Source organism: Neopsephotus bourkii, unplaced genomic scaffold (genome assembly GCF_033783945.1).
Source record: "Neopsephotus bourkii isolate Nb327-2 ecotype Australia unplaced genomic scaffold, CSIRO-AGI_Nbou_v1 NB_31, whole genome shotgun sequence".
NCBI lineage: Eukaryota > Metazoa > Chordata > Aves > Psittaciformes > Psittacidae > Neopsephotus > Neopsephotus bourkii.
This window is the reverse complement of record NW_026900548.1, coordinates 1,108,260-1,136,249: the sequence shown is the minus strand read 5'-3', so window position 1 is coordinate 1,136,249 and position 27,990 is coordinate 1,108,260. Positions and strand designations below refer to the sequence as shown.

Sequence of the window (27,990 nt, the reverse complement as noted above, 5' to 3'; positions counted from 1 at the left end):
CAAGTCTCAAAAAAACGTAAAATCACAGAAATGCTTGGGCTGGAAGGGTCCTTCAAAGCTCATCTAGTCCAACTCCCCCTGCAATGAGCAGGGACATCTTCAACGAGATCAGGTTGCTCAGAAGCACATCCAGCCTGGCCTTGAAAGTCTCTAGGGATGGAGCATCCACACCTCTCCGGGCAACCTGTGCCAGTGGTTTAGAACCCTCATTGTAACAAATTTCTTCCCCACATCCAGCCTGCATCTCCCCTCTTTTAGTTTAAACCCATCACCCCTCATTCTGTTGCAAGGGGCCCTGCTAAAATGTCTCTCCTCATCTTCATAGGCCCTTTTTAAGTTTTGAAAGGCCGCAGTAAGGTCTCCCCCGAGTTTTCTCCAGGCTGAACAAACCCAGCTCTCTCAGCTTTTCCTCATAGCAGAGGTGCTCCAGCCTTTTGATCATTTTTGTGACCCTTCTCTGTACTCTCTCCAAAAGGTCTGTATCTTTCCTGTGCTGAGGACTCAAGAGCTGGATGCAGGACTACAGGTGGGCTCTCACCAGAGGAGAAGGGCAGAATCACCTCCCTTGACCTGCTGGCCACGCTCCTCTGGACGCAGCCCAAGATACAATTAGCTTTCTGGGCTGCAAGCACACACTGTGGGCTCATGTCCAATCTTTCATCCACCAGTACCCCCACCTCCTTCTCCTCAGGGCTACTCTCAATCCCTTCATTCCCCAGCCTGTATTGATACAGGGGGCTGCCCCAACCCACTCTTTGAAGTGGAGACTAGGACAAAACATTAAATAGTCCTGTTCTCAATGTCTCTCTAACTTATTCCTCTGTTTGAGTTACAGATTTAAAGCTGAGAACAAAGATATTCTCTAAAACCAAATGTAGTTGCTCAGAAACTTGCTTCAGTTCCCAAAAGGGGCACAGAGATTGTGAATTTCCATCAAGTCAACACTAGATTTTTCCACATGCCTTTAGTAGCCCATCATCTGTGCTTTTCCATTTACAGAAGATGGAAACAAATCCTGACAGTACCACACTACAATCTGTAGACCAGCAGCAGTTACAAAGTATGCAGTATGTTCAAGGAAATTCAAGAACTGATATACTTTTCAAGTGCCACAACAGGAGGAGAGAAGCTAGCTCAACAGCTTTAGACTTTCTAGAAATCAGAATCTTTATGGTTTTTTTAAGCAAAAGAATCATACGCCATGAACACAGAGAGAGGAAAAATCCCCCTCACAAACGTCTAAATCACAGATTCCGAAATCAGAGAAACAAGAAGGCATACAGGAAAAGTGGTGAAGGAGGAAGACCACACACACACACACACTTCCAATGGAATTCTTTTTAAGTTGCAGAATCTTGTTGACCAAACATGGAAATGGGAAAGCAGAAAAGTAGGAGAAAACTGACACTGTATGAAAAGAGAGAGATGGAACAGGAACAGAAGAAAACTGACTATATAGGAATTCTAAGTTAAATGGGTTCCAAACAGAGTGGGTTTTGGCAATAGACTCCCTCCCTCTGCCCCCATCCCCCACCCCCCAAATGAAATTGTTTCATTTTGCAGATACAGGCTGGATCAACGGGCTGTGGCCAGTGGGATGAGGTTCAACAAGGCAAAGTGCATTTGAGCCACAATAATCCTATGCAACGCTCCAGGCTTGGGGAAGAGTGACTGGAAACTGCTCATGGGAAAGGACCTGAGGGTGCTGACTGACAGAGCTGACCATGAGCAGCTTGTGCCCAGGCAGCCAAGAAGCCACCAGCATCCTGGCCTGTATCAGCACCAGCGTGGCAGCAGGGCCAGGGCAGTGACTGCCCCCCTGCACTGGGCACTGGTGAGGCTGCACCTTGAATCCTGTGTTCAGTTCTGGGCCCCTCATGACAAGAGACACTGAGGTGCTGGAGTGGGTCCAGAGAACGGCAATGGAGCTGGTGAGGGGCCTGGAGTGCAAGTGTGATGGGAAACTGCTGCTGGTGAGGGGTCTGGAGCACAAGTGTGATGGGAAACTGCTGAGGGACCTGGGGGGGTTTAGTCTGGTGAAGAGAAGGCTCAGGGGGGACCTCATCGCTCCCTACAACTGCCTGACAGGAGGATGGAGCCAGGAGGGGCTGGGCTCTGCTCCCAAGGAACAAGGGATGGGACAAGAGGAAACGGCCTCAAGCTGCACCAGGGCAGGTTTAGATGGAGCTGAGGAACAATTCCTTCCCCACAGGGTGCTCAGGCATTGGAACAGGCTGCCCAGGGCAGGGCTGGAGTCACCGTCCCTGCAAGTGTTCACACACTGTGTAGATGAGGCCCTCAGTGATACGATTTAGTGGTGGTCTTGGCAGTCCTGTGGTAATGGTTGGACTTGATCTTATAGGTCTCTTCCAACCTAGTTGGTTCTATGATTCTACATATATTTTTAAATGCAAGGATTCTCAGAGATGCAGACCTGCTACTTCTGTGTGCACAGAGATGGAGAAGACACAACGCAGTAGGCCAGGAAGCTGCCCACAAGTCAACCATCTCACTTCCTATTGCGTTATGGTGTTAGAGGAGTGGTGTTTTGTTTGAAGTTGTTCACTTGCTATGAATAACATTTTTTTTCCACTCAAAACACATGAAAACCACTCTGAAACCATTAGACACAGCACACAAATTCTAATCATATTGTGTCACTACTTTGCAGCTACTAAATGAAAACAAAGAGCTCTTCTGTCAGTTCGTGTGTCCTTCCGTAGTAGCTGCTGCTCTGGTGGGCTACAAACATGTACACAGAAAAAACACAGCCAAAGAAAATATGCATCTACCTTCACTATGGGCCATAATGCCAAAAACTGAATACAACAGCTGGTAAAAAGGGCATGAAGTGTGCAAAAAGGAATGTCACAAACTATCTCCACCAGGAAGATTACTAGGCTCCAAGCCAACATGCCACCTAATGCGAAGAAAATGCATGACTAAAGGAATGTTTTTTCTCTCATTTCTCTGTTATTTATCTGTCTTCTGCAGCTCATGAGACCTCTGCCACTCTAAAGCCGATAGCTTTGTGTGCAGCAGTGTGCATGTACCTAGCATTTAGGACAGAACTAAAACACAGGTATTCTCACCCTTCACCAGAATACAAAATCTCCTTTCACTTCTGTAGCTATAGAAGCAGGACAGACCCTCAAACAAAGGGTTTTTTTAAGTAAAAACAGACTGGGGATAAGTTCTGAGCAGGAGAGATATGAAAAGAAGGGCTTTGAGGGGGAGAGGGAATAATTTATGGGATCAGAGGGAAATGCTCTGTGGAGTCCGCGCTGTCTCACGTTCAGCCACATAAAGTCTAAAGCATCTTCTGGTTCCTCTCCATCACTGCTTATCTGATCGCAGCATAGATCAGACCACCTACATGAGCCTCTAAATGGAGAGCCGAAGAGCTCTTCTCTAAAACCTCTCGCTATCACACAACCAGAATTACCACAGGTTTCGGCTTCTTGCACATGAGAACGACCTGGGGAACCCACTGAATTGATACACAGATTATTAATGTTTTAGGAATGTGCCTTTCCCACTGTCTAGCCAGTTCCATTTACAAAAACTAGTACATGAGTTACACACATTGGAATTTTAGTAATAATTAATCCTTGACCTGTTCAAAGGGCTGTACAAACATTAACTAGCTAATCCTCAGAATAAACATGCACTGTAAGTAACACAAAAACCCACCCTGAAAGCCCACAACACAAAAATGAACAACCTGAAAAGGAAATCTTGCCTCTTCTGCAGAGGGAAAAACTAGTGTGATAAATGTAATACCTTGGGCTGGGCCCCCGAAAGTCACTACCAGTCATTAACTATCACAGGTAGTTAATGTAAGGAAGGTGAGAGTTCCTAACTCCCAGTCCTGTACTGGTGCCTCTAGGATGCTATACATTTTAGCTCTTGATGTCTCCTTTCTCATTAAGCTTTGCATGTGATGGCCTGCATGGATACAAGAACTCTAGGGCAAAACAAACAACAATAACAACAAGGAACCAAATAAGTATTACACAGAACACCGTCCAAAATTATTTGAAAAGCCCATGTATGAGCTTACAGACAATACCTTGGTGGCACGTATCTGCCTGTGAAGGTCAGTTAGTTGTTGGATTTTGTATTCTAGTTCTGTAATCTGGGCTTGAAGCCATGTCCAGCGGCTGCCAATTCTAGCTCTGTCTGCAAGCCACTTCCATTCAGAAGTATAGCTGCTGTGAAGACAAAATGCTGGTTAGTCCAAAAATAAAGATAACCACATTTGCACAAGAACATTTCTGACAGCTGCTCTGCCTCATGTTGCAAGCATCTCAGTTGCTTTCAGAAGATATCTGATTATACCCATCCAGTTTCACATCAGCTTATTTCTGTAACTACAGAACTTGCCCAAACCAGTACAATCAATGTTCACTGGCTATTCCCAGGCTAAGCCAATTTACTGTTCTGTATTAGAAAACTCAGAGCTAGAGAAACTATCAGTTAATGTAGATTACAGATTTGTAAAGAATACCAGTAACTCCACCAGCAAGAACCCACATTCTTACACCACACTTCCTCCCACAAGCTTCCATGAATACTGTTTGCTAACAATTGGAATCTAATAAAACACCATCCAGCAATGAGCAGCTAGATATCAAGTCACTGCCCCAAAAACCAACTAAGTAGTTTAGATTTCTTTTATTCAAGCTAGTTTACAAGTATAGCTGTGGCAGTATAGCATACTTAAGAGGTCACTCTTACTAAGAGGTCACTGCTCTTTACTAAGAGGTGTGTTTTGTAACACAAAAGATATGCCTCCTGGTACTTGACATTGTCATTAGCTTAACTTTATTATGCTAAATTCATCAGCAAATATTACTCAACCTACACATTAAATAAATGAATGGCATAATGGCACCACTCAACAAGGAATCTTAATATCCAGTAAGTTTAAGCAACAGAGACAACACAAAGCAAAATTTTAACATGCAACTTTGACTATCATTAACTGAGTTTATTTATTTAGAGAAAATGACTGGTGACTTTTTCCCACTAAAGTTGTCAAGTAGTTTGCCACAGCTAATTTAAAAGAACTATGAAACCAAAATCAATCTACTTCTGGAAAAGAAGTGTTTTTACTCAAGTTACTGGGATAAGCTGTTGGATCTACATTCTGGGTGACACTGTAAGTAAGTTTTGCACACACAGAGTATATAATCCCCTGTAACCCAGGCCACGAAGAGTACTGAAGTATCAAAAACGATACCAGAAAAAGCAGATGCTACTGAACTGGCGTAAGAATATCATACACATGCAATTATTTTAGGCAGAAAACTACCTCAACAACTGAAGAAGGTAACACATCACCCTGCAGAAACTGCTAGACATTTACTGAGTATGACCAAATTTGAGAATCCTAATATTTTCAGGGCAAAGATTATAAAACATAATATAAATCGAAACCTTAGAACTTTCAGTCTACTTTAGCTATCATAAACAGTAAGTATAGACACAGTCTTCAGTAGGTTACCTGTAAAATACGTAATTTCCCCCTTTTTAAACATGAATTCTCTGCCTACATAATTTATAACTAGTTGAAACTCTCTCCTATGTAGACAAAATTAAAGTATAAAATTAGACGGGAGTTTGAAATAGCATTTGGATTTAAATAGGACATGTGCAAGCAAATAAAGCAGATTACCATCAAAAACAAACTGAAAGACCTCTAGAAATAGACACCATATTAAATTATTTACATTTTATACATTCTATTAGTGATTCTGTCCTAGGAAAAAACGCGCATGAAGTCATCTTGTGAATACCCATTTTTCTGACATCCCCTTCTTGTATATTCATTATCACCAGCAGCTCCTAGTACATAGCCCTGGTTACTTATGCTTTAACCAGGTCTTTTCCCAAGACCCTTCTGGGGTTGACAGCTTTTGCATGTTTGTGCTTCTGGAAGTCATAAAATACAGTTTTCATGGAAAGGGGGAAGAGAAGGGCAAGACAGAGCTCTATAAAATAATGTGTTTACAAGAAGTGTGGTGGCTCTTAACACTTCAGATTTGTCACAGGACTCTGGGATGGCAAAAAGCTAGTCCTAAGACAGAGCTGCTTAATGAGGCTGACAGAAATCCCTTAGTTAATCATTTTTACATGAAAAGATAAATAGGAATAAGGGGGTTAACTTGAGAAAAACCCAACAGTAGTGTTGAGGTCCCTATTTCTAACTCCTTTCTCAAAAGACAAATGAGCAACCAAAACCCAACACCCCACAAACCAAGACACTGCAACAAGAAAGCTCAGGTGAAAGCAAATAGATCACACCGAAAGAATTATCCCCCCAAGGTAGATGCAACAATTTGGGAATGAGGAGGAAAAGGGAGAAAATGAGAGGAAGAAGCACCCACATAGACAGGAAACAAAAAGCAGAATGGAAAGGGCTGGAACTGGACTGATGTCATATATACTGTATGGAATCAGCATGGCACTAAAGGAATCACAAGGGCACTAAGGGAATCAACAATCAACGTGTTTGCAGGATTTTTTCTTAACCACAGCATTAAATCTTCAATTGATGGCATTCACTGTTAAGCATACTGCATGTATTTTTGCCTCATTGTAAAACACTATGCAAACATTTCAGAAGGTTTTAAAGTGTACTATATAATTAAACTAACAGGACTTAATTACACTGTAATAATGATGTCCTTAGGCTCCTCTGTAAGGAAGAGTTTCCACCGAACCAAGCACAAACATTCTAAGCTCATGCTAAAAGAAGCAACTTCAGCTTCTCCCTCCTGCCAGCCCAGGACACCCCTCGCCCAGCGCCTGCACAAGCACTTCAGCAGCTTCATGGTGACATGGAGGAGGAGCTGCTAATGCTCCACTAACTTTGGAGGCAGGGTGAACAAAGCAAGGCTAAGTCGGGATCCTCTTCCCAGTTTTCAAACCTTGCAGACAGATAGATACACACATGGGAAGAAGATGCATGAAGCTCAGCGCAATGTAGCAAGCGTGAGCTCACATTTATAGGATAGGAGGTGAGAGCACTGCTAAATTCTGTTCCTATCTCTGTCACTCATATTTGTTTGATCCTGCATTATTTACCTGACATCTTTGCCTCTAAGTCTACTTCTCTATAAACTATTTAGTAAGGCTTGTAACCCTTCAGAGGAAGATAAAATCACTTCACGCTATCTTCACACTCCTAAAGTTAGTTGTCTGCATGCAAAGTAGTATGGTCTCCCAAGTGACAAACAATAAACTGCTGCAGTTAAAACTATCACAATTAAAAAATAAATAACTTAAAAAGTAGGTATCTGTAAATCTGTTGCTGGGATGCTAGAGAGCACAGCACAACATTCGCTCACTGAAGAGAGCTGATTCAAGGTGGCACCTTGAAAAAAATCCAGAGAACGAAAAATAAAACCATGAACCAACCAACCAACCACAAAGAGCTACAAAAATAACCAGGCCTGTTACTGAAGGAGGAAGTTAGAGCAGGTGCTGAAGTAGAAGCTCCTGCTCTTGTCCTCTGTTGGGAATGAGACAAGAAAAAAAACAGTTTCTGTCTGTCCTGCTTCCTGTGTGTTCCTTTTGCAAAGCATCTTTACTTAGTTTCTGTGTTTGCAATTCCTAACATCATACATCCTCCACAGGAACTGCAAACTCAATATAAACCATGTTACACGTGCAAAGTTTCCCATGTTCAGAACTGTAGCACAGTTATTTTGTTATTGCTCTTACGATGACTCTAAACCTGCAGATGACCTCCTGCATTCATCCAGGGCTATTAGAACTGGAAGAGAACAGAGAAACGCAGACTTTGTATGAATGAAACATCTCGTTAAAAGTTCCCTAGAAAAACATGCTGGAATTGCATTAGAGGCAAAAGCTGTTACCACATGAGATTCTGGCATGCATTTCCCCTGTTCTGGTTGAACCACAGGAGGTCAATCCTGCACAACTTGCAAGCAAAGAAAGAAAGAAAGAAAGGAAAACTGCAGAAGAACAAACAACCCATGAGGAGCATGGCCACAAATGTAGACAATCAAACTATGTACCTAGGAAGGAAGCAGACATTCAGGCTGTAGTGTGCTCCCAAAAGTATGGGAAAGAACTCAGCTGGGAAAGAGATTTATTGAAGAGCACTAAATAGTATACTTTTACTATTATATATATAATACTTCTACTATATATATACTTCTACTATAACATACTACTGCTTGAACTGAAAGAAGTCTTCAGCTATGATCTGTGGACAGAATATATGCGTGAACCCCTCAGCACTCTCACCTTCCCCAGAAAAGGACGGAGAACTGAGAACAAGCCTTGCTTTTATGGAGCCAAACCAACATCTCAGAATGCAACAGGACTATGAAAGTATTTCCAGGGCCTCCAGTATGTTATAGGTGAGTTTTATGTTTTCCCAATAGCAGAGATTAGTCTGTTCTCTCAAAAAAAAACCCAAATGAGGCAACCTGAGTGCAGAGGAACTGTTAACCAAGATAAAAATGCTGTGCTAGACACACACACTGTTGGGTTTTATGCTTGGGGGTTTCTTTGTTTGTTTGTTTAAAGAAAAGGAGAAAGGGTGAAATTTAAACTTCTCAGGCATATTTTTTTCTATAAACAAAACAAGAAGCCTGAAAACTAGTTCATAAATAACGAAGGAGAAACAGTGGTGTTTAAAATGCACAAAAAATATAGATCCTGGGATTAACAGTATGTATCTGGGCAGGTTGATTCAAACAGGTATGGTGAGCACAGGAAAGAGCATTTTAGAGCAGGCAGACCTGTGCCCAAGGCAAAGTTCTCCACAATTCTCTTACATACTGAGGCCTTCCAGCCTTCTACCTCCCACTGAGAACAAGTAGCATACCCCTACCATGACACATCTGTAAGGACAATGACAGCATGCTTCCTACTGAACAGGAAAGGAGCGGGCCTGCAACAGACCCACATCTAAACTCCAAAATGCAGCTTTGCCAACCCAAAACACAGTCTCCTTCAAAAAGGTTTGTATCAAAGAACAGCAGAGTTTTCAAGTTACAACATTCTTAAACACAAGCAAGCCAGAGAACAAGGCACCCACACAGTGTGGGTGGGAAAAACTTCTCCAATCCCAAACTCCTGCATTAAACGTAAGAGCAGCAGTTGTTCCTGACATTCCCTCACACTTTCATTTCTGTTCAGTCTCCTAACACAGTGTATTTTGCTATTTCTTCCAGGCCATGTCCCTTTCAGTTTAATACACATTATCCGGGCATCCAGTTTTCAGATGATTTAGTCCTAAAGTGACCCCATGATCCTGACCTCCACCATCCCTGTTGGCTCATCTCCTCCCACTAGGAGCTCCTGAACTATCGGAAGCCTGCTGCCAATCATGCAACAGTGAAGTACTGGGGAGCAAAAAAGTAGCTCATAACCTCCAGGACAGCTGGTCACCTTCCTTGGTGGGAGGCACTGAAAACAACAGCAGAAGTTTGTAGTTTTGATGAAGGACTCAATTCTGGAAACAGAAAAGGAAAAAAAAAAAAAAAAAAAAAAAAGAACCAAACCAGGAAGTTCTCCGTATCTTTAAATCCCATCCAGACATCATATGACTCACAATGAAATTCATGAGACTTAATACACTGGAAAAAAAACCATACCCCCTCCCAATTCTCTTGGGAAGCTGAGTTGTAAAAAAACACAAACCACTTCATATTCACCATGTGACACTATCACAAATGCTCAACAGCACAGCAGCATGGGGGGACCCCCAGCACCGGAGCTGCAAAGCTGTGAACTCCCTGAGCTGCCCCTAAACCAGCATCACAGGCAGTTTTCCTTTGACTATACATGGCAATCCTGAAAAAGCAGCTGGTCTAAGTACAATCATTTTCTTGCAAGCCATTAAGGTGAGGGCAGAGCTTGTGATACCTTTTATCAACACACTGGTGTAATTCAACATGTCAATTTTTCTTCCCTCTGCAGACAGTGGAAGTAAGTTAAGAGATTACCTGTGAAAACTAAGAGGTGGTATCATAGAAAACATTTAAACTAGGTGAATCCAAGTATGCAGCTCATGTATTTTAGATAATCTTATCTAGATTTTACTCATGAGATAAAAACGCCCACTTCCAACAAAAACTTCCATCACTTGTAATGACTGAACAAACATATCCAACTATGAAATGACCCGTAAATGCTTTCTCAAGGACTAATTCTTTCAGCACTCCTACTTAATGTTTGTTTTCAGAATGAACTAACCTCAGTTGCTGTTGAAGTATTAATTCCCCTGGACCAGTTAACTGTTAAACCCATAATAACCACATCATTAAAAAAACCCAGTGAGTGCTTTTTGTGAACTCAAATCTCTTCTATGCATTCCAGAGTGCAAAAAAGATCAAAACAAAGTGCAACAAATATCATCCTCTGGTATCATACCCCATTGACACTACACAACACAATACTGTTTACTCTGACAAGTTCACCATCACCAACCAGCCTTTGCTCGGATCATCCAGGAGTGCTCATCACAGACTGACTGCACACTGCATCCCCTTCCTCCCCCCAGAATCAGTTAAGGGAAGTTCTCTGGTATTCAAAATGACACTGCAATCTCTGTGAAGATCTGCAACCAGGTCATTCCTCAGCAGCCTCTTGGGTTGCTATCTGGTCTTTAACAGCAATTTTTACCTGGCAGAGATTTTCCTCTGAAACACTACACAGCTTCAGAACAGATGGGTTACCGTTCTCCCTATCATCTACAGACATCAGCAACTGCTTATCACAACAATTTCTGGCACTCATGCCTGGTCCCACCATCTCTGACATCCTGTTGCCATTTAATACTTTCAGAATTGCATCCAGTAGCATATGTTGATACTAACACATAATACTAGTCTTACCTTCCCAAACCAAAAAACTGTATCCAGCCGAATGTTTCTACTAATCCATCAGGCCTGAAGAATTTATGCAGTAACACCCGAGATTATCAACCACCCTTGAAGAGAAAAATCATGGTACACGGGAGAAGAAGAAAATTGATACTCAGGAAAAAAAGGCTATAGAAGAAAACTAAAATACCAGAAGGGAAAGTCTCCATGCTTGGATACCCTAGCAAAGGATAAGTTCCACAACAATTTCACACTGGAGGTCTATATGCTCCCTCAGCTGAGAAATCCCATCTTCCAAACTGATGGGATTCCACTGACAGTACCTGCCTTCAACAGGGCTCCTGAAAAGAATCACACTGTTACTATGGGTTTTCTACTTGAATCTGAAATGTTACACTTGCACTGAATTGTTAACCCTATGTAAGGCTCAAAAAAAAAATAATATTAAAAAGTCAGCTTCTGCAAGCAGTTTCATCTGTTAAAGTGCTCATTTTTTTCCCCAGTAGTTGGTTTCAGGTGCTTTTCATCTTCAATTCTGTTTGCATCTTTCTTCAGAGCTGTTAATGATAAAAAACCAAACTGGTTGGTGGAGGTGGGGTCAGTTAGAATATTAACTGCTCAAGTAAAAACCTGCACAAGACAAACAACCAGCACCATTTCCTCTTTTAATATAATAAATACACAGCAAAATACATATTTGCCAATGCCTTCTGTTAAAATACTTTAAAAATCATGTTTACGATTTCACTGGCTCCCCTAGCACCCCAGCTTCTTCCACTAAACCTCAGCATGCTGTTAATCAGACCAACACAGAGCAGAGAAGCAGGTAGTGCTAACACACAATGAAAGAAACTTCAGGAACACCAGGGCTGCCTGGAAACAAGCTGCTTTTCTTGCTTTTGCAATGGCACAACATCAATAGACTAACAAAACACCAGGAACACAGGCCTAGAAATTCTCTGTATTACACAACTGCTCTTGAAAAAGAAATCAAGAAAGTAGTGCTATGCCTGGATCCCATGCTCAACATAAGATTGAGCTCACAATATATTCCTTTAAAGATATGTGCAGATGGAACATTATTACAGCATATGAGCAGTATATCAATGCTGTTCAGCCACTAAAGTTGGTCCCAGAATACGTACATATATTCTCAGAAGGAATAGGTAGGTATGGCATGGCTCTGGGGCCCCCAACACAAGGACCTGCTCAAGTGAGTCCAGAGGAGGCCACAGAGATGCTGCAAAGGCTGGAGCAGATCTGCTCTGGAGCAAGGCTGAGAGAGCTGGGCTAGTTCAGCTTGGAGATTTGAAGACCTTGTAACAGCCTTCCAATACCTAATGGGGGCCTCCAAGAAATCTGAAGAGGAACTCTTTACAAAGGAATACAGAGGCAGGACAAAGAATGGCTTTAAACTTAGAGAAGGAGGTTTAGATTAGACATTAGGAAGAATTGCTTCCCTGTGAGGGTGCTGAGGCACTGGCACAGGGTGCCCAGAGAAGCTGTGGCTGCCCCATCCCTGGCAGTGTTCAAGGCCAGGTTGGACACAGGGGCTCGGAGCAAGCTGCTCTAGTGGAAAGCATCCCTGCCCATGGCAGGGGATTGGAACTGGATGAGATTTAAGGTCCCTTCCAACCGAACCCATTCTATGATTTTATGGTATTCATATAACATCTTAACTCCAGCTTTTAAATAATTTCATTTTAGCTACATAAAGTATCAGATTTTCATGTAAAAATTGATACAAAGCATATTCCTGAGACTTTCTGGATAGACAACTAACAGTTGATCCAGTACTTGCATGCCGGGGCACTGAAGTTTTTGGAAGCATAGCAGGGAAAACTGCTGGGCAGGGACTGAGGGGAGACTCAGAAGGGCCTGCGACTGGCAGGGAAGCCCACAGCAAGGCAATCAGTTTTGAAATGAGAAGCAGGAGCAGCAACAAAGGTACACTGACCTCCACCTCCCACTGCCCCCCACCAAAGTGAACATACCTTACTGTTAAGTGATGTGAGCAGTCTTCCCACCACATGTAGGGGAATGCTGTAGGGAACGGGCTAACAGGAGAGCTGGAAGGACCCCAGAGTACTCTTCAAGGTAGGAGGGCAGTTGGGCAGAGCTGGGATGGGTCCTGCTTCAAGCTCTGAGGTCTGGACCCACTGCTCCTGGGGGACCCAAAGGAAGCTGCTGAGGGGTTGTGCTGAGTGTAAAACCCCTGTCTGGGATAAGCCCCAGCAGCACAGCCCAAGAGCTGCCCCAGAGGGACCCTGGCACCTGCCCTCAGGACATGGGACATTAGAAACAGAGTCCGCTGGGACCCCCACAGTTGCTGTAAGCATGTTGTGATTAAGTAATAGAGGAGTAACCAAACAGTACTTGGCTGTCTGCTTTACGGGGCAGGGATGGAGTTTGTTTTGAGGTTAAACCCTACAGTCTGGTCCACAGGGATAATGGGTGGGGAGTGTAATTAACATAGGTTTGAACCATTGCAACCTTCTTGGTTTGGATGTTTTGTAGGAGCTTGGGGTGGAGTTTCAGACTTTTACTGCTGCCCAGTCTGCCCCCATGGGCTGGGAGGAAGGGGAGGTTAGAATGCACATATATTCAAACAGGGACCTTCAGGCCAGAATCGGTATTTAAAGTTTGATAACTGAATATTCAATTGATTTAAGTTCCTCAACAGCAAACTTGTTCTCACCCCCAGCAGCAAGGTAAAATGCTTGGATGAAAATAAAATAATTTACAGCTATTTCAGTTTCTGTAAGCAAGAACACAGGTCAATATATTTAAATCTGGTATCTAAAGTTACATTCCTAACCCATATTTAGCAGTATGAATGAAACCCTGTTACAGGAGAGCATTCCTATTTTGGGAAGTCTTTATGCACACTTTTGATTTCATGAGAAAAGGAAAGCGTTTAAATGATTTCCTGTATCAGGGGCCCACGTGCACTGATTTTCAAAGGCACCCTTTGAAGTAGCTTCTCCTGGAATCAATGTTATCTATGAAATGAAATCATGCTGTCCTCACTTTATAAGATGGTATAAAAAATTAGTTCCTTGTTGTTTGTAAACAAATCTTTAAATTGAAACAATTTCACAGCTTAGCAAAACAAAAAGGTTGACCACAAAATCTTGATTCAGCAGCAGTTGACATCAAGGACAAACTCTCCTTGTCTACCATTTCATTAAGCATGAGAGGTTATCATGCACACATGTGTCTGATTAAAAGATTTTCTATTCTACTCTAAATTGATAGTGCATGAAACTGTCATTTAGAAGAGTAATGTCAAGTTTTTATTTAACATGCATTCAACACCTAACAGAAAAGCATTGACATTCCTGGCTCTGAGATTACCTTGCAGGTTACAACTTGTCAAAACTTCTACCTTTCATTAAAAGTTTACAGTAGCTGCAAAAATGTTAATGTAATTACAAGTTAGAAATCAGGCTCCTCACTCACATGAACGCTATTCTGGTATTGTGAAAAGGAAGTCTTGCTCAAAAGCAAGTTGTTACTGCTGTTCATAGATCTCTTAAAAAAAAAACACAACAGTAAATGCATATGGGACCCTAAAGAAGTTGTAAATCCTTCCTATGGAAATCCAACCAAATGAGGTTGAATATATTCTGAAATAATCCGTGTATCCTAGAATGAAAACAGCAGGTAATATAAAGCTATCTTTTCCTTAATTCCCTGATAACAACTCTCCTCCCACATCCTAGTGACAAGAGCCAAGAACTGAGAGAATGGAATTCATGAAAAAGCAATATACAAACCATTTCAGTATCAGTGTGTTATTAACACCTATGAATTTATACTCATTCAAAAGCCCTCACATTAATCTTCTATGCAAACAAGACATTTCCCAGACTTGTAAACTAAAAATGTCTTAAAAAAACACGTGGAAACAACTGGGGGTTTGTGCTTAATTAAACTGAGATGAGTATTTAGTCCTGGCAGACTCTCTTCCTCCCTTTCCCAAAACAAAAATTCAGTTCTCATATCACATATGAAATGAAATTACAGCCTGAAGTGGAAAATTAGGACCCAACCTTGCAAAAAGTAACAGCTTCCCCTTATAATGTTGCTCAAAGACATGCAACAAACTCTAGCCCTTAAGCAGTGTCTCCTGTTGCTCATTTGGCCTTGAGAACAAATGCCAGGGAAAACAGAAAATAATCTAGAACAAACAGATTAGATCTGGAGAGATTAGTTATAATATTTTCTTCCTTCCTGTAGTCTCTCTGCATCACTGCTCCCCTCCCCACCACGTATGTGTACTAAAAGATTTCCCAGCTTCTCTCCAACTGGCAATCTAAGGGGGCAGGGAGGGGAGGGAAAAAGATTTACTATCTCTGCACATTCATTATAAAAGTTTCCAGCACAATAAACCCTGTGGGCATGGAAAAACATAACACTGCTTCTTCGTCAGGCCTGAGGTTCCTGAAGGATAATCAGTAAAAGCTGTCTTTCAAAAAAATCAAGAGAAAAAGCAGCAAAATATTTCAGAAGGAAAAAATCCCACTAAATCACGCAAAAGAATCCGTATTCAGATGGGGGATCTGGGGCACAGGACTTTTCATGAGCAGACAGCTACTTATTTTGCAGCAAACATCTATTGTAAGCAGCTTTTCTCTAATCCATTAGGTACATGTATTACTATTGGATGGACTGAGGAGCAGTGCCTTTGGAGAAGCCCAGTGATACATCTTTGATTCTGGAAGACCATGCATGTACCTTATGTAGAAGAAAAACTCTGTACCCTGCAAAAATAAAGGTTTCCCAAATAACCACTTCAGCATCAGATTTCTTTGTGGCATATGGTAAACAAGCAGAACTTCTAAACCACACCAGGAACACACAAAAAATACATGGATAAAAAGATGTGGAATTGGCCTGGAAAGATACAATAATAGTTCCCACAGCAGAGCTGCATTGCTGAAAAAACTCCAAGCTCACATCCTCCCCCATTTAACCTTGCTGGAAATCTGTGACCATTTCTACAGATCATCTTCCATCTTCATTAACCACAAAGATGACCAACAAGTTCCAAGTAAACTCATGTGGTGAAATGTTGTCTATGTTGCATTTGAAGTGGTTATGTTAGCTGGTTATGTTAGTTGTGAATTCCTGAAGGAATTAACTTATTGTCAGCTTCGCGATGCCCTCCTCAGCCCATCCACTTTGGCTGCTAGTTCCTAGCTGGGAGCTAGTGACCGTGCTGGCATCTGCCTTTGAGAAACTGGAGAGAATTACTATCATGCTTCTCTCTTATCATATCCCTGTGCAGTGTCCAAGGAATTTCCTGCACCCAAAGGCTGTAACGGCAGTAGAATACACTACAAATTACTGATGGAAACTCGGTGCTTTACCTAAGAAACCTTCCACGAAAACTGAGAGGTTAAAAACATGAATGAGCTGAAGCTGGAAGAAAATGACAAAATTCCTGAAAAAGGCCAGCTGGTTTTTCGTATTTCTTTTTCGCAAATACTCAAAGGACCAAATATGTTTTGATTAAGCTCTTGAAATGGGATGAGGCTTTCCAGTTGCTCTAGGAACTAGGGAAGTTCAATAATGGAACTGTCAGCTAGAACAATTGCCTTCACCGGAAGACCTAGGATCTTTCTTTGTTCTGGTGTTGAGGCCAACACCAATGTAATGCACAAGGGATGAGCAGTAGTCTAAATATCTTATAACAGCTACTTGCAACTAAACAACAAAGGTGTTGAAATAGATGGATAAAGACAATCTTACTTGAGACACAAAGCACTGAGATATCGCTCAGAAGAGCTTACGTCAACACTCATTGGGCAGAATTCAGGATAATGAGAATGAACAGGTTTGAGCTGCTAAAAATTGCTCCAGGTTTTTTGCTACCATGAAGAATTGGAGCTGGAATTGTTTTCTTCCTCCTGACAGGAAACAGGCTGTTCTCAGATAAACACAGTAACAGCAGGTTCCTCCCTGCGTTGGATTGACACCTCCTCCCCCCATAAAAAGGATAAAAAGCAATGCAGGCATAACAGTGACCAGCCACCAGTGTGATTATACCCTCAAGTTAAATGCAAACAGTAAACTGTGATATAGGCAAACCCAAAACCATTTTCCCATTCCTCACTGCATTAATAGAACCTTCTGACATCTACAGTTAAGTACTATGAAGAATTTCACCAAGGGAAGAGTCTTTCCAGGTCATTAAAAGTCTTCACTATGAAAAATAAGTCACAAACAATGAAATGAGTGTTCTCTCATCCACATGATCACATTATTTCTGGAAAGCACTAAGAGTCAATTCCCTGGAGAGAAGAAAGGCATTTAAAAGAATGCAAATCCACTTAGTATAAATAAAAATTGATGTTAAATTTGTTTGTTTCTTTTGTCCAGGTGAAAGGCAATCTGAAGAGCCTTTCCCCCCGAAGTGGGAAAGCTCAGAAACAGCAAATCACAGCAGCTGCACTGTGAACTACCTTTGGCACTAGAAGAAAAAGCGCAACCATTCAGACACAAAGACAGATCTTAGGGAAGTTGGAGAAATGAAGAAAACCATTCCAAGCTGAAGATAATGATAAATTCAAATAAGAGCATGTCCTCACTGCAATGTTAATTCAAGCACTGCCTCAGCCTATGCACACAGATCTTCTCCCTCAAATAGGTTGTACTTAAAAACTGAGTTTGCTGGCCCTGCAGCACAGTTCAAACCCCAGTGATTCTTGCACTGCAATGTCTTCGCTAATGCACACTGCTAACCCCAGCACTGCTGCTTGACAGCTGTTCAGCAGTAAGAGCATAAACAAGGGAGCTAAAACACAACCTACAAATGAAGGTTCACAATGAATAAGACTAGGGATGAGCTACCCAGTCTGTGGTCTCTTAGCAGTAGTGGTCAAGATACCAAGTCCCACAACAGGGCAGGCATGGAGGGAGCAGGGCTTTTCCAGAACACTCCCTCAGCTGCCAGCAACAGCAGCTTGGGGATTTCCTGAGCCAAAGGGGGTGCCTTTGTACTTAATAATCCTCTGGGGATTTTTCTCCTCAGTGGAACAAAACAAACTGAACAAGCTCAAAGTGGAAAAGACAACTTAAGGAATTCAAAAGCCACAAGAAGAAATAAAGGTAAGGGACTGGCGGGCAAAGTTAGAAACTCAACTGCCCCTGGCAAGAGAAAAACACAACAACCTCTTATACAGAACTTCAGTCCAAGTTTTACATTATCTACTACCCTTCAAGAATTAGGAGTTTCTCATCAGTTTTTCTTTTTCAGTTCATGTAATCACAAGATAAGAATCCGAGAGCCAGAGATCCTACTCTTAACAGAGATTACTCAGAAGTTCAAACATTATCAGCGAGAAGAATGCAGATTCTCCTACGCTGGGAAGAGACAAAAATGCTGGTTTTTCTTTGAAATATTTCAAAAGGAGAATACGACTTGCACAAACTCAAGTATCTAAGGTGATCCCAACTTAGCTGGCAAGTCATCATGCTCTGGCTGCATTCCAGTAATTTACCATTCTGAAAATATGTGAAAGAAAAATCAAAACTAGCTTTTACTTCATACTGTTTCTCCTCTCTGGTTTCAAGGCATACATTTAAGGAAATGCAGCATGTTTTCATACAACCATGCTATACTGAAGCTTCCCTCACTGAAGCTATCTATGAACACATAACAGGGCACAGCTCTTTTCCAACTTCCTTGATTTCTTCTGAACATTATGCCTTCCAAGAAACAGACCAAGATAAGCTTTGCAGTATTTATTTTTCATTAAACACCAGTGTGGCTCTTAATGCTTTCTAGACACTCACTAACAACAGTTTAAGAAGAGATCAGGAAAGACATAACCAATCCTGACTTCAAGTGCTAGAAATGCAGGAGCAATGTAGCTCCTAGTAAGCTGCTGTGTTTATATGAAGCTTTATTCCATGTGTCACTGTCCTGATTATACCATCTTAACAAACCTCAAGACATACTCTGTTCTCATCATCTCCCTTCAGAAGGGGAAAGCAGCTGTCCTTTCAATGCTTTCTAACTCAATCTCTTTGGTCATGAAATTTCAATAGTTGGGGACAAAAAAAAAAAAAAAAAAAAAGAAGAACAATAAAAGAGCCTGTACCACCATAAGGGAACAATTTTACTATCTAATTCTCTTACCCATTACTGATTTCCAAAGCTACAATAATATGTACTGACACGATCCCTGCGAAGTCAAGACAGTATTAGTTCATGAGACCAATTTCCCTCTGGTTCTTCTTGATAAAAGACACTAGCAACAATAAAAACACCACTCCTACCTTCATTCCCAGTAGCAGAACAACTAACTTAAGGAAGTAAACTAACATTTTACAAATCACAATTCAAAGCAGCAAACTTTTTTTCAATATACAACCCAAAACACTGGATGGCTTGACAACTGCATCAGATGACCATTTTTATTCTTTATCACATAGCAGTGGATTTCAAGATCCTAACACTGACTAATTCTTAATAACTCCAAAATAGAATTATTTTCATACTGGCCAAAAAGCACTTTTACAGCACTGCTATTACTATTCAATTTACAGCACCATCCGAGTACTGAATCATTAGCAGTACTAACGTAATACAAAACTCGTTAAGAGTGCACTACAAAATCTAGCTCTATAGTCTAGTAAAGTTAACTATTCCTTAAATGCTGTAATTAGGAGTTCTTCCTCTCTGCCTGGCCCCTGACAAACCTGGCTCACACAGGCAGTCCCGCTGATTTCAGTAGGACTATCTATTGAGTGAGGGGTTACACAAGAAGGAACCTGCAGGTATAGACCCTTGCATCTTGATTTATAAGCACGAAGGACATGAGTCTAGCAGGAATTTAACACTTACGCTTCCACAGTTGTTCTTACAGTCTGTTCCTCACCATCTTCATCTGAGCTGCTACATGTTGCATCGGAGTCCAGATCCTTCTCCACACGAGATAGCAGCCCTCCAGTGTGAAGTGCAAATCCCCGGATTTCACCTGGTGCAATGTTAACTCCATTCTGTGGATCCGAACTTGAACTACTCTCCAAAGTAGTTGTGTTGTTTTCTGGCCAACCTTCAGTGCACCTGAGGGAGCTACTGCTCAAAAATCTGGTTGGCTCATGGAAAATCTTCATCCTCTGTAGGTGATGTTTCACAAAGCATTTCAGCTGCTGTTCGCAGTGTTTGATAACATGCTTTGCTAGAAGCATTTGTAAACGTTTCTGAGTTCTTTTGGCACGACTGATTTCCATTTGTTGCTTAGTGACACACTGGAGTAAGCGAGCATACACCTCCTCTGGGGTGCAGCTCAAAATCCCTTCTGAAGGCCCGTGAAGAATTTGGTGTAATAAATCTCCCTTTATTGTTTCAGTGCAGACTTCCAAAGCTCTACCCAAAAAACCATTCTTCTTGTACGATTTCCCATTTAAAAACTGCATCTCTTCTGCATTATTGGACTCAGTTACATTGGACTCCGAAAGTGTCTGTGTTTCTGCCAGATTTGAAGATGTGATCGCTGAAAACATTTGCCCTTTGACCTGTTCCTCAGGTTCTGAATGAATTATCTGCCCAGCTGAGGTGTCAGCACCATTATGCAATGACTTTCCCATGCTGAAGCAGCCCGGTTCTCCCACTTTCGTCTGCTTCCCAGTTTTGTTGTTATACTCAGAATTTGTACTCATTAACAAGACAGACTGATAGCGCTTGGAGGATGGTGGAGAACCAAAATGCTGCACACTGAGGATATCATTCCTGAGGTTGGGCTCAGCAGTGGGGAACCCCAGGACTGAGCAAGTAATCTGTGCGATGGAGTCCTCTTTTATCTTCTCTTCCACTGCTCTGGAATTTTCCATGCACAAAGCTGTATCAGACTCCATAGCTCTAAAGGACAAAGAAGGTGACAAGTGGATACCATGACCTTTTGTTGCTGCCTCTCTGAGGGCTGGTGTCATTATAGCTACGGTAGGTAGTTTACAGCAAACCTGAAAATAACATGGGCCATGTAAATTTTCTCATTTTCATGACACAGTACAAATACAACAACTGTCAGTTCATTCTTTCAACATTTCAACATTATTCAAAGATTCCATTAAAAAAAGGACATTATCTAAAGCACACAGATAGACTATGCTCCCCACCAAGTCAAACAAGAATACTCTTTTGGGTTTTGTCTTTATTCCATTCAGAGGTTGTTCCATGTGCAATGAAAGCCTTTATCTCTCATGGGAGTAAGTGTTCATACCTCATTGCATTTCTGATCCTGTCAGTCTGAGAAATAAGACTCACAAAGTTCAAGACTGCCATCTAACCTTGCCCGAACTGAAAAACATGACCATAAGCCACGTGACTGGAAGGATGTGTTTTAAAACACGTGTGTGAATGTATGTATATGTATAGGCACACACAGAGGTGAACATCCCCACCCAAGAACTCTGCCTGGATTTTATTGTAACCCGCTCTGGAGAGAAGTTACTTGTTGAGTTGCATTTGCTTTTTGTTCGAGTATATTTTTTATACTTAAATGAGTTAATAACAGTATCCCAGCAATGGCAGCTAGGCAGCTACATAGGACAAGTTCAGCACAGCAGAACACCTACCACATAATGAAACACTGAAATAGAGGCAATACTGAGAGAAACATATTTAATGTAAATCTATATAAAGCAAGCATTTGATAAATTAATGTATTCTATATTCTCAAAAATAACGCTTTAGAAACCAATCATCAAGGCTAATGCTTTAAAAACAAAGAACTGTAAGTTCTAAATGTTTCCTAAAAAATCTTCCCGTGCCTTTGTACCCAGTTCTTTCTTCTTCAGGCACTGCCTACATACTAGACACACAATATTCTTTAATTATTTTCTTTACTATTTGAGTAAAGACCAACAGTTTTACTTTACAAACCCTTTAGCCTGTGGATAGCCATAGCTTAAGCAAAGGGTTCCCTAACTTTGGGATCAAACCACCAGTGTTACCCTCCACCTCTTGTCAGCAGCTATGCTGTCATATCATACTATATTTCACAGCCTACACAGCAGGAATCACTGCCTTACAATGTACTTTCAGCATTGTGTAGGAGACAGTTAAATAAACCCAATGAAAGATTTAACTGAACATGGCCTGCAGAAGCCTGAAAGGTAAGATACTGTCAGATCTTCCTTAAGAAGCTAGAGACAAAGACAAAAACAGTAAGAGAGTAGTAAACAAGAGTGAGTGTAGCATAGTAATTCCACAGTAAATGCTCTGTTTAACCAGTGTACTAATTGGTTACTAGTTAAAGGGGGGGAGTGAGAGAGCGACTACATGATTTAAAACTGAGCTTAAACCACAACAAACAGCATTTCCATTGCCCTCCTTTCAGTGTCTTCAGTTTCTTTGATCTCCACAGCAGTTGCCCAGCTCAACAATTCTAAGACTGCCATGTATGGATCCTAAGAAAAACACACTCCCTGTCCAAAGCCTTAGCTTGTTTATTACTACAGGTTTTACACTGAAGGTGCAAACATTAGAGGGAGATCTGGAACACTAAGGAGCTGAGAAATACCAGTCTGGATGCTTTCTCCTTAACCCTCAAATTATAAAGAAAAATAAGAGTACCACATGCTCCAGTACTGCCTTAACACTCTCTGTATGATTTATTCACCTTTCATTACTGCATTATACTTCAACCATGAGATTTTCATGCTGTATATTACCTACTCAGCATCACAATGACCAGGTTTGGTGGTCCTAATACTAGTCCTAAACTACACTATTAAAATCCCCAGGATTTTAACCTTTATCAACAAGGCAGTAACTTCAGACTATAGAGGAGTTCAGAATAAAGTCCTTCCCAGCAGACAGCGATTCAGTAAGAGCCCTGTTACTAGGATAAGACAGGGAAATGCACTGATGAGAGCTGTAGCCCCAGTTGCAAAGCTTCTGATGACTTGGCAGTGCTCTCAGCAGCCACAGGTTTTTTTAAATCTGAAGGAGTATGGATTCAGACACCTATGCCTCCCCCCATCTCAGCATATGGCAACTATAAGTCAAAGTGATTTAGGATGGCTAAACCATAAGGGGGAGAGAACTGAAGCCCATGCTTCCTCTGTGGGGTTACTGAACTCAGGGGAGCCCCATATTAGATCTGTCCCTGGGAATTCCAAGATGCTGTCTCAGAAGAACACTGTCAGCCCGACACATTGAGCAATAAGTTTAGGACATGTCCAACTTCACCATCTACCTCCCTCAGCCCAAGTGGTTAACAGTCAGAGGATGCTACTCTTGAAGGCCAGGAAACATCCACACGCAGCAGAGCTGCTGCTCAAGCAAAGAAGGAGTTTGCAGGTGTATATTTCATACCTATGTGAATATGAAGGCTATTCAAAAACTGGCACCAAAAAACTTCTAGTGTCTTAACTTGATTATACACCCTCCAATGCTACAAACCCTTCTGGTACAGCCTCAAATGTCCTCAATTGCAATGCATACCTTTTTTTCTTTTTTTTTTCAGTTTAGGGAACAGTTTTTCCCCTCTTTTAGATTTCTTCCCCTCTTACCTGCAAGTACCTTCAAATGGAACCAGAAACTGAAGAGCACCAACAAAACACTAATTACGTGTTCCTGACGGATGATGTTGAAATTACAATATATCTAAACCAAATGCTTTTGAAGAGAGAAATCACTCAATTAGCCCCTTACCCAGCAAGGTGCAAACTTCACACGATGTTTCTGCCCTGAAGACAGTAGTGTGAGACACTTCAGGTGTGTACCTCTCATTTCAGTGCCATCAAAAAGACTTTACAAAAGCTGGTACTGTTCCAGCCTCCAGTCCTTGGCATTTCTCCAAGAAGTTTATAAACACAGACACAAATAGTCACTGGTAAATGAGTACAACAGAGTATCAGCTGCAAAAACATAAAAATCAAAAATTAAACCCAAATTTTAGTACAAATCCTTGGCTCAGTGAGAATGGTGCAGTTTTCATTTCGACACGTTTTATTTCATTTTGGCAGAAAGCAGCAAAAATAATTTCACTTCACCTTATTGGAAGTGAGTTTCCAGAGCCAAACCTGTTACCTTCTAGGGATAAAAAAAACACCCCAGAAAGTGCAGAGGGAGGGAAAACAAGTACTGCAGCACGGTATTCAGGAAGAGGCTGTATTTTCATTCTGGAAAAAGCTTTTTTGTTCTAGGTAAACCATTTCAAGGATTTTTTCCATTGTGTACTACCTGCGGTTTCAAAACCAGACCAGCTGAAATGCTACTAAACTGGCAACCAGTTTGCTTTTTATCTGCTGAATAAGCACTCTACTTGAAAGACAAGAAAGAACTGTAAAAGGAAAAGCTGACGTAAAGTAAGTACCGGGGGAGGGAAGAAACAAGTACCAGACACGCACAGTACAGCAACTGATGTTTAAAGTGACTTTATGCTTATCCTCCCCTAATGCCCTAATTACCTGGCAGGATATAGCTAGGAATTGCAGTTTACCACAGCCAAGAACTCCCTGCTCCCTTCTCTCCCAACAGCTATCGATCCTTAATTCCCCAATGACCTCTGCTCCCTTCCCTATCCTCTCTCCCCTGCTACTTCTGCTTATTTCTTAGTCCTCACTCGACATTTCCATGTTATACCCTTCTCTCCCAGGCTTACTCCAACAGAATTTGTCTAAATCCTGAAACTAGTGTCTTCATGTTGGTAATGCGCAGCACTCTATTCAAATAAACACACCAAATCCCAACCACAAACCTGTTTGCACACAGGGTGGCATTCCCTTCCCAGCTTTTGTTTATAGTCGCTTCACTTTCTGGCTCTTCCCCCCCTTGCATAACACTTTCCCTTTAGTTACACAATGCTGAAGACAATGTTCTGGGGGACTTTTAATGTGGGATGATTGCTGTGTCATTCAGCGGGGTTTTTGATTGTGATCTTCTAGTTTTCAGTGAAAATAACACTCCATTTGCATGAGGGTTTGTAAGGCACCTCCCTACAAACCTTCTCTCCTGAATGGAGTCATCTTTTGTCATCCCAAACACCTGAAACTTTATTGTTAACAATGAAATTCCTGGAGGCCAGGAGAAGACTTTTACATTATATATATATATATATTAAAAAAAATAAATAGTGTGTGTGTATATATATATATATTTTGCTTTCAAATTCAAGGGCCTACAAATAAGGCTTAAAATTAACACAACTGTTTCCAGTTTATTCATAGATGAACAGTGTTTTAGATAAGCAAACTTCCAATGTTTATTTCTTGCCTAGAAGGCATTTCAAAAGCAAAGTGAAGTCCTTGGCAGCAAACAGCATCTGGTGACACACCTCAAATTAAGCTCAGCAAGAACGTTCAAAAATACTGTATTTCAAACTGACAAGAGCTGCCTTCCTGCAGAAGAGCTACATGAGCAAGCTTGCTCTGTCTACACCACAACTGACAAAACCTGGCTTCCTACAGCTTTGTGTTGTTTGCCCCCAATCCCTAGCAACTCTTGGACAGCCTCCCTGATACTGGTTAGACAAAAATAAAGCGGTGTTCTGGCAGCCAAGCACTACTGCAGCACTGCCCTCACTGCCTGCCAGGACCCAGAGCTGGAGCTGGCTTTGGCCAGCTCTAAGCTGTGCCTGGTGGGAGGGTGGCATCCACTTGGGTAGTACTTGACCTACCTCTCCCGATTTGCGCAAAACTCACAGGACCATATTAACTTCTAAGAATAGAGAGAACAGTTCAACAGCATCAGCTGCACTTTCTCATAGAATAGTCTGCAGCAATGAAGGCAAAAAGAGATGTTGGCCCCAGTGGGTATGTCCTGATTAGGAGTATGAAAGAAAAAGGAAAGAGGCCCATATTTAACACACCAGGGACTAGCCTTTAAGAGAAAGGAAAATCATCTCAGTAGGCAGAGCTTTTGTTTTCAGTTCAAAACAGCCCAGTTACTCCTGATGTGTGTTTAAACATTTTAGTGTTTTGTTCTATTAATAGATTGGGAAAAAACCCAGCAACCCAAACAGGATTACGTGGGGAGTCTCAGCTTTCAGCAGCACTCACTGTGCAGACAGTACTATACAGATAAAGCTGCAAGCTCCAGTGTTCCACACTACCCAGAAGATACAAGCACAAATTCCACCTCCTTGAGGAAAAAACCCCAAACTAACAGTAAGACACACACATCCTAAAAGGATCTCTCTTTGAAAAGAGAACTCAATTTTAGACAGACCACCCAAACACTTTTACTCATAAAAAAGGACACACTTCAAGTGGAACTCATTAGTATTCATTTATGATAAAATACATGGCTCATTAAAATCTCTGAACAGGGTTGTTTTTCTTTGTTAACAACTGCTTCTGAACAGAGAGTTGTATGTTATTCCCAAGTTTATTTACTATGCCATTAACTAATTCCTGTTCTGTCTATAATGCCATGTATTTGTAATGTAACATCTGAAGTTGGTTTTAACATATGCTAAACTTAAACACTTTCTGTAGTACATGACAGATGCCTCTCTGTAGGTTGTACATGTCTCTAATATAAACACACATAATGCTTTCAGAGCCATTTCCCTATCGACATTTGTTATCCTTACAAATTTCACTCTTTGAAGAGTGGGCCATGAAATCTGGTTTTAAACAACACCCATTCAGCTCTAAGGCACCGATCCAGCTGACTGGAATTTAGACTCCCCAAAATATTGACAGGATTTCACAATGCGATCCAATAAGGAAGAAGAGTCCTAAGGCACACAAAGTAGCTTTCTGAGTTGGTACATCTATTAAAATTATAACCATGCTCTGCCCAGTTTGATTTTTAGTATTTCCTTTTTATTAAGCACACAAAAGAAATATCACTTGGAAAAATCGACTTGGATTTCTTTTCTTGTATACTGCTTATACTGCTTACTTTGCTTCCCACCGCTAAGGGGTATCAAGCACCTCAGTGGTTTACAAGCAGGGAGCTGATGCACAAAGTGGATTAAACCCTTGCTCAAGAGCACACGAAGCTGAGGGAACGCACCTGGAGCTCGGCTGCTGTCCAGAGCTTTGCTATCTACTTTATCTACTCAGTTTTATGAGTAATGATATGGGGGCTGGGAAGCCAACTGGGTCAGGGTCACCAGGAGGCAAAGGAATCTGTGGTAATCTGTTTACCACAGGGAAGTTTCAACGCGGGAATTTAACACATAAAAATCACACATGAAAACGCAGGGTGAAGCTTTCCACCCATGTGCTGGCCCAAATATTAAAAATAACGATGAAAAAAGGTCAAGGCAGCACAACAGCGTGTACCTTCGGGCCGCGCTGCGGGGCGCTGCGGACCCCGAGCACCCCGCACGGCCGAGGCGGGCGAGGCCTGCCCGGCAGCACCACGACGGGGCCGGACGGGCGGGGCCCGCTGTGGAGCGGGGAGGGGAGGACGGCACGAGCCACACGGGAGGAGCTGGCGGGGCGGTGCGATGAGGTGAGGCGCGGCCCCGCCCACGCCTCAGCGCTCGCGGCCCCGCCCCGCGCCCAGGCCGTTAGCCCACCCCCCCTCACCCCGCCCCCACTCTAGGCTCCTCCTCGCGCACGCGCACAGCACTCGGCGGCGCCACGGCCGCTCCCGCCGCGGGAACCGCCCGCCGCCCGGGTTCTCCTCCCCAACAGCCCCCCCCCCCACCCCCGCCGCCGCCCCGCGCCTCAGCGCGGTGCTTGCCGTTAGCGCGCATCGACGGCCTCGCCGCCCGCGCCCCACACCCGCCCAGCGAAGCCCCGCGCTTGCCTCCGCCCGCCGGCTCGCTCCAAGCGCGCCACTCGCCACGGGCCGCACTCCTCCCGGCGCGGCTCCCACTGCCGCTGTTGAAGAGTCCGCGCCCAGCTAAAGCGCAGCCAGGCGAGAGGGGCAGGGCCTCCCCTCGCAAGGGGAGGAGCACGGCAAATCAGCAGCCCCCGGGGTCGGAGCTCTGCGCCAGGGCGGGCGCCCGCCATTGGTGGGTGTCCTGAGGCGGGGCGCTGAGGGGAGGACGACGGCTAGAGCGCCGAGCCGTGCTGCGGAGAGGTCAGGTACAACCCCGAGCGCGTAAATAGATAAACACGTTTTCCAGCTTTTTTTAACGCGTATGACTTGGAAATGTTCGATAACATTCACGAGCCGCACAGTCCCCTTCCTCAAAAC

At 42.5% G+C, this 27,990-nt stretch overlaps 1 protein-coding gene across 8 annotated transcripts in view; it reads right to left on the bottom strand.

Moving 5' to 3' along the window:
- KANSL1L (KAT8 regulatory NSL complex subunit 1 like) overlaps nt 1-27,678 on the bottom strand; it is a 65,528-nt gene extending 37,850 nt beyond the window's left edge. For 2 of the 8 annotated variants that reach the window (XR_009724092.1, XM_061344683.1), the window contains exons 1-3: nt 23,542-23,725; nt 19,726-20,843; nt 4,073-4,214 (exon numbers count right to left, since the gene is read on the bottom strand). Coding sequence is in view for 7 of the 8 variants with exons in the window: in XM_061344683.1 (XP_061200667.1) it covers nt 4,073-4,214; nt 19,726-20,843; nt 23,542-23,619 (1,338 nt within the window). In the remaining variant the exon portion in view is untranslated. Of the gene's footprint in view, nt 1-4,072; nt 4,215-19,725; nt 20,844-23,541; nt 23,727-24,493; nt 24,913-27,597 lie in introns of those variants that run through there. The other 6 variants (XM_061344700.1, XM_061344715.1, XM_061344727.1 and 3 more) reach the window with 6 other exon arrangements.
- Nucleotides 27,679-27,990: the final 312 nt, after the last annotated feature.